We start from the raw sequence: 7,335 nt of genomic DNA, 5'->3' as shown, positions 1-7,335 counted from the left end.
AATTATATATTTATTTATATATAGATATAAATTTTACATATATATAAAATTTACTGAGGTGAAATTCACATAACATAAAACTAACCATTTGAAAGTGAACAAATCAGTGACATTTAGTACATTCACAATGTTGTGTAACCACCATTTCTATCTAGTTCCAAAACATTTCCATCATCCCACAGTAAAACTGCATACTCATTAAGTAGTAATTCCCTATTTCCCCTCACCCCACCCTTGGCAACCACCAATCTGTATTCTGTCTCTATGGATTTATCTATGCTGAATATTTCATATAAAGGGAATCATACAAAATAGAACATACAATAATAATCTTTTGTGTCTGGCTTTTTGACTTAGCATAATGTTTTCTAGGTTCTTCTGTGTAGGCTATATCAGTACTTCATGCTTTTCATGGCTGGATAGAATTCTATTGTATGTACATAACACAGTTTGTTTATCCGTTCAGCTGTTGATGAACATTTGGACTGCTTCCACCTTCTGACTATCGTGAATAGTGCTTCCATGGTCATGCGTGTACATGTACTTGTTGGCGCACCTGTTTTCAGTTCTTTTGGGTATACCAAGGAATAGAACTGTGGGGCCAGGGGGTAATTTTAACTTTTTGAGGAACTCCTACATCCTTTTGAAACTCTTCCTTAAGGCTATATTATTAATACTATAAATAATATTAGATATAAGAAATATGCTAAATATTTTCAATCAGAGTATCTCAGCCTTAGCACCGCTGACATTTGGGGCCAGAGAATTCTTTGTTGTGGAGGCTAACTTGTGCACTGTAGAATGTTTAGCAGCAGTTCTGGCCTCTAGTCCGTCAAAGATGTCAGTAGCATTCCCCCAGTTGTGACAACTAATTCTATCTCAAGACATTGCCAAATGTCCTCTGGGAGGAAAAACTGTCCCCCCTCCCTGCCAAAAGTCACTTTTTAAAAAGAGTCATTGTAAACTTGAAGCAAATATGGCACTAAAGCAGAATACTAAAATGAAGTAAGGGACCCTAATAAACAGATATTCCTTATAAGTTTTCATATAGGAAAAACTGTTTACTGTGTAATGATGTTAAAGAGTTTTCAGGTTTATGAATGTGTGGCAACCAGAAAAATCTTATCATTAAATATTCATGGAAGGGCTTCCCTGGTGGCGCAGTGGTTGAGAGTCCGCCTGCCGATGCAGGGGACACGGGTTCGTGCCCCGGTCCGGGAAGATCCCACATGCCGCGGAGCGGCTGGGCCCGTGAGCCATGGTCGCTGAGCCTGTGACCGGAGCCTGTGCTCCACAACGGGAGAGGCCACAACAGTGAGAGGCCCACGTACCGCAAAAAAAAAAATATTCATGGAACTTTCATATGTACCTTTAGTACCATAAACCCAGCTCAGCCACAGAACTCCAAGAAATACAGCTTTTCACCTCAGTACACATTACATACCAAATCACATTTATAGCACACCCACATCACATAATTTCTTTTAAATTTTGTCAATTATATATTTTATCCAAATGTTTAAATTGTCCAAATGCCCATTGTGATACACTGTTTTGATACAAAAAGAAAAATGAAATGAAACCCAGTAAGCTATAAGTAAAGGGCATTAAACTGCAACTTTCATTCTCAAATGGGTACCTCTAACAGCATCCTTCCCTAAGTATTCAGATAACATCCACGGTCTACTTCAGGGCAACTCCAGCCAACATAAAGTGAAGGATTTGTCAATTATATGTTAATTATATATTACAATACCTTTTATAGTAATGATTCCACATACAGAGTCATGAAACACTTTTTTTCTTTGTATTTATTTATTTTTAACATCTTTATTGGAGTATAATTGCTTTACAATGATGTGTTAGTTTCTGCTTTATAACAAAGTGAATCAGTTATACATATACATATGTCCCCATACCTCTTCCCTCTTGCATCTCCCTCCCTCCCACCCTCCCTATCCCACCCCTCTAGGTGGTCACAAAGAACCGAGCTGATCTTCCTGTGCTATGCGGCTGCTTCCCACTAGCTATTTATTTTACGTTTGGTAGTGTATATATGTCCATGCCACTCTCTCACTTTGTCACAGCTTACCCTTCCCCCTCCCTATATCCTCAAGTCCATTCTCTAGTAGGGCTGCATCTTTATTCCCGTCTTACCCCTAGGTTCTTCATGACTATTTCTTTTTTTTTTTTTAGATTCCATATATATGTGTTAGCATACAGTATTCGTTTTTCTCTTTCTGGCTTACTTCACTCTGTATGACAGTCTCTAGGTCCATCCACCTCACTACAAATAACTCAGTTTCGTTCCTTCTTATGGCTGAGTAATATTCCATTGTATATATGTGCCACATCTTCTTTATCCATTCATCTGTTGGTGGACACTTAGGTTGCTTCCATCTCCGGGCTATTGTAAATAGAGCTGCAATGAACATTTTGGTACATGACTCTTTTTGAATTATGGTTTTCTCAGGGTATATGCCCAGTAGTGGGATTGCTGGGTCGTATGGTAGTTCTATTTGTAGTTTTTTAAGGAACCTCCATACTGTTCTCCATAGTGGCTGTATCAAATTACATTCCCACCAACAGTGCAAGAAGGTTCCGTTTTCTCCAGACCCTCTCCAGCATTTATTGTTTGTAGATATTTTGATGATGGCCATTCTGACTGGTGTGCGATGATTATCTCATTGTAGTTTTGATTTGCATTTCTCTAATGATTAATGATGTTGAGCATTCTTTCATGTGTCAGTTGGCAGTCTGTATCTCTTCTTTGGAGAAATGTCTATTTAGGTCTTCTGCCCATTTTTGGATTGGGTTGTTTGTTTTTTTCATATTGAGCTGTATGAGCTGCTTATACATTTTGGAGATTAATCCTTTGTCAGTTGCTTCATTTGCAAATATTTTCTCCCATTCTGAAGGTTGTCTTTTCATCTTGTTTATGGTTTCCTTTGCTGTGCAAAAGCTTTGAAGTTTCATTAGGTCCCATTTGTTTATTTTTGTTTTTATTTCCATTTCTCTAGGAGGTGGGTCAAAAAGCATCTTGCTGTGATTTATGTCATAGAGTGTTCTGCCTATGTTTTCCTCTTGGAGTTTGATGGTGCCTGGCCTTACATTTAGGTCTTTAATCCATTTTGAGCTTATTTTTGTGTATGGTGTTAGGGAGTGTTCTAATTTCATTCTTTTACATGCAGCTGCCCAGTTTTCCCAGCACCACCTATTGAAGAGGCTGTCTTTTCTCCACCGTATATTCTTGCCTCCTTTATCAAAGATAAGGTGACTATATGTGTGTGGGTTTATCTCTAGGCTTTCTATCCTGTCCCATTGACCTATATTTCTGTTTCTGTGCTAGTACCATACTGTCTTGATAACTGTAGCTTTGTAGTATAGTCTGAAGTCAGGGAGCCTGATTCCTCCAGCTCCATTTTTCTTTCTCAAGATTGCTTTGGCTATTCGGGGTCTTTTGTGTTTCCATACAAAGTGTGAAATTTTTTGTTCTAGTTCTGTGAAAAATGCCAGTGGTAGTTTGATAGGTATGGCATTGAATCTGTAGATTGCTTTGGGTAGTAGAGTCGTTTTCACAATGTTGATTCTTCCAATCCAAGAACATGATATATCTCTCCATCTATTTGTATCATCTTTAATTTCTTTCATCAGTGTCTTATGATTTTCTGCATACAGATCTTTTGTCCCCTTAGGTAGGTTTATTCCTAGATATTTTATTTTTTTTTTGTTGCAGTGGTAAATGGGAGTGTTTTCTTAATTTCACTTTCAGATTTTTCATCATTAGTGTATAGGAATGCAAGAGATTTCTGTGCATTAATTTTGTATCCTGCTACTTTACCAAATTCATTGATTAGCTCTAGTAGTTTTCTGGTAGCATCTTTAGGACAGAGTTATGAAACACTTTTTACGTCTTCCAAGAACTTCCACACACTGCTTTGATTATTATAATCTTGAAGTGAACAGGGCAAACATCATTCCTCCCACTTTACGATAAGAAAACTGGTACAAGATTTTGAATAACTTGCCTGCATACAACTTCTTTCAGTAAGGGGCAGAGAGGAATGACACTCATCAAACTCCAAGGCAGACTGTGCCTGCCTCCCATATTTGTTTTACCAAAACATATACAGAAGAGTTCTGGCACACATCACATAATTGATGGCAACTAGAAGCAAGGTTTGAAAGACAGTTTTTGACATCGTAACATTTCTTATTTCAACTCTAAGCTCAGACAGAGCCCATAAGGAATTTCTCATTTGGTTCAGCCAAATAATGGAAAAACGAGTGCTAATTTTCATTACTGACATACAGTGAGCCAAAATGAATATTTTACATTTACTATTCAAGATCAAGGTGAATTAGCTGTACAATGAGAACTCTGAGTACGAAAATAACTTTGCCATCAAAAAGCCATCCAGATCAGGATTGTTACGGAAATGCACCAGCTTTAGGCACAGACAGCATTGGTGTAGAGGTCACAGCATTTAGCAAGGGCTATGGCACTGAACTCTTTATCTTCCCAGGGACCAGGAAAAGAAGGAGGGTTGGTGCCATTCAGAGAGGTACTGAAATGAAAAGCCAGAGAGATACATAGTGGGTCAGATAAAAACAATGCAACAAGATGTATCAATAAGTTCTACCAAGCAGGTGAAAACAAAAACAGAAACTTATTAATGAATCCAATCACAATGACCAAATATTGGGCTGGCCGAAATGTTCTTTCGGTTTTTTCCATAAGATGGCTCTAGTAGCACTTAGTTGTCTTTAACTTCATTCGAAACAATTGTATTAGATTGTATTGTGACAGCTGTCATATCAGCATGCAATTAAAAAAAAGAACTTATCAAAATTGGTGAATTTTTGTGTAGCCATTTTAATATTGAAGATGGAAGAAAAAAGCAACATTTCAGCATGTTATGCTTTATTATTTCAAGAAAGGTAAATGCAACTGAAATGCAAAAAAAAAAAAAACGATTTGTGCAGTGTATGGAGAAAGTGCTGTGACTGATCGAACGTGTCAAAAGTGGTTTGCAAAGTTCCATGCTGGAGATTTCTCGCTGGACGATGCTCCACGGTTGGGTAGACCAGTTGAAGTTGATAGTGATGAAATCGAGATATTGAGAACAATCAACGTTATACCACGTAGTAGATAGCTGACATACTCAAAATATCCAAATCAAGCATTGAAAATCATTTGCCCCAGCTTGGTTATGTTAATTGCTTTGATGTTTGGGTTCCACATAAGTTAAGCGAAAAAAACCTTCTTTACCGTATTTCTGCATGCGATTCTCTAATTAAATGTAACGAAAACGTTCTGTTTTTAAAACTAATTGTAACGGGTGATGAAAAGTGGATACTGTACAGTAATGTGGAATGGAAGAGATTGTGGGGCAAGCGAAATGAACCACCACCAACCACATCAAAGGCTGGTCTTCATCCAAAGAAGGTGGTGTTGTGTATATGGTGGGATTGGAAGGGAGTCCTCTATTATGAGCTCCTTCCAGAAAACCAAACAATTAATTGCAACAAGTACTGCTCCCAATTAGACCAATTGAAAGCAGCACTCTAAGAAAAGCATCCAGAATTAGCAGAAAATGCATAATCTTCCATTAGGGTACGGCAAGACCACACGTTTCTTTGATGACCAGGCAAAAACTGTTACAGCTTGGCTGGGAAGTTCTGATTCATCCGCCTTATTCACCAGACAATTGCACCTTTGGATTTTCCATTCATTTCAGTCTTTACAAAATTCTCTTAATGGAAAAAATTTCAATTCCCCGGAAGATTATAAAAGGCACCTGGGACCGTTCTTTGCTCAAAAAGATAAAAAGTTTTGGGAAGACGGAATTATGAAGCTGCCTGAAAAATGGCAGAAGGCAGTGGAACAAAACAGTGAATACGTTGTTCAAATAAAGCTCTTGGTGAAAATGGAAAATGTGTCTTTTATTTTTACTTCAAAACTGAAGGAACTTTTTGGCTAACCAATAAAAAGGACAGAATTAAGCGTATTTTCTCATTCATGCCCAAGATAGTACTAGCAAGAAATCCTATACAATGTGTCTGCTTCTCTGTCCAGTTCATAACCATAGTCTTTTGGGGAATTTCCTGTCCAAACATCACTGAAGCAACATTTATGCCTTGTAATGATTTAGAACTGAATTTATTCTAAATAGTGAGATGGTACTCCAAAGCCACTTTCCTCTTGAGAAAGGAAAACAGCTCAGGCTCGGTGTGTATGTATATATGTATATGTGTTTCAGTTTTATGGAGGTATAATTGACAAATAAAATTGTAATATATAGAGAGTGTACAACGTGATGATTTGACATATGCATATACTGTGAAAGGATTCCCAACATTGAGTTAACACATCCATCACCTCACATATTTACTTTTTTTTTTTTTTTTTTTGGTGGGAACACTTAAGTTCTATTCTCTTAGCAAATCTCAACTATATAATACAGTATTATCAACTATAGCCACCATGTTATACATTAGGTCCTCAAACCTATTGACCTTATATCTGAAAGTTTGTACTATTATACCAGCTTCTCCCTATTCCCCTATGCCCCAGCCCTAACCACCATTCTATGAGGTTTTTTTTTTTGTTTTTTTTTTTTTTGGATTCTGCATATAAGTGAGACCATGCAGTATCTGCCTTTGTCTGGCTTATTTCACTTAGTGTAATTGTTCATCCACATTGTTGCAAATAGCAGGATTTCCTTCTTTTGTAAGGATGACTAACATTCCATTGTATACGTACACAATATTTTCTTTATCCATTCATCTGCTAGTGGACACATAGGTTGTTTGCATACCATGGCTACTGTTAATAATGCTGCAGTGAACATTTGTTTCCCTTGGATATATACCCAGAAGTAAGATTGCTGGATCATATGGTAGTAGTTCTATTTTTAATTTCTTCAGGAACCTCCATAGTGACTGTACCATTTTCCATTTCCACTAAGAGTGTATAAAGGTTTCCTTTTCTGCACATTATTGCCAGCATTTGCTATCACTTGTCTTTTTTATGACAGCCATCCTAACCGGTGTAAGGTGATATCTCATTGAAGTTTTTATTTGTATTTCCTTGCTAGTTAGTGATATTGAGCACCTTTTCATGTACCTGTTGGCCATTTGGTTGAGTTCTTTGGAAAAATGTCTATTCAAACCCTCTGCTCATTTTTAAATTGGATTACTTGGATTTTTTGCTATTGAGCTGTATAAGTTCTTTGTATATTTTGGATATTAATTCCTTATTGGATATATGGTTTGCAAATATTTTCTCCCATTCTGTAGGTTGACTTTTCATTTTGTTGATGGTTTCTTTTG

General features: G+C 37.1%; 1 protein-coding gene across 1 annotated transcript in view; it reads right to left on the bottom strand.

Annotated features, from left to right (window-relative positions):
- Positions 1–3,833: 3,833 nt before the first annotated feature.
- SLC28A2 (solute carrier family 28 member 2) overlaps positions 3,834–7,335 on the bottom strand; it is a 42,511-nt gene continuing 39,009 nt past the window's right edge. The window contains exon 19 of the mRNA XM_060168988.1: positions 3,834–4,568. Within this exon, the coding sequence (XP_060024971.1) occupies positions 4,451–4,568 (118 nt within the window). The 3' untranslated portion in view covers positions 3,834–4,450. The remainder of the gene's footprint in view (positions 4,569–7,335) is intronic.

Source organism: Lagenorhynchus albirostris, chromosome 1, assembly GCF_949774975.1.
Source record: "Lagenorhynchus albirostris chromosome 1, mLagAlb1.1, whole genome shotgun sequence".
Lineage (NCBI taxonomy): Eukaryota > Metazoa > Chordata > Mammalia > Artiodactyla > Delphinidae > Lagenorhynchus > Lagenorhynchus albirostris.
This window is presented reverse-complemented; position numbering and strand designations above follow the sequence as displayed.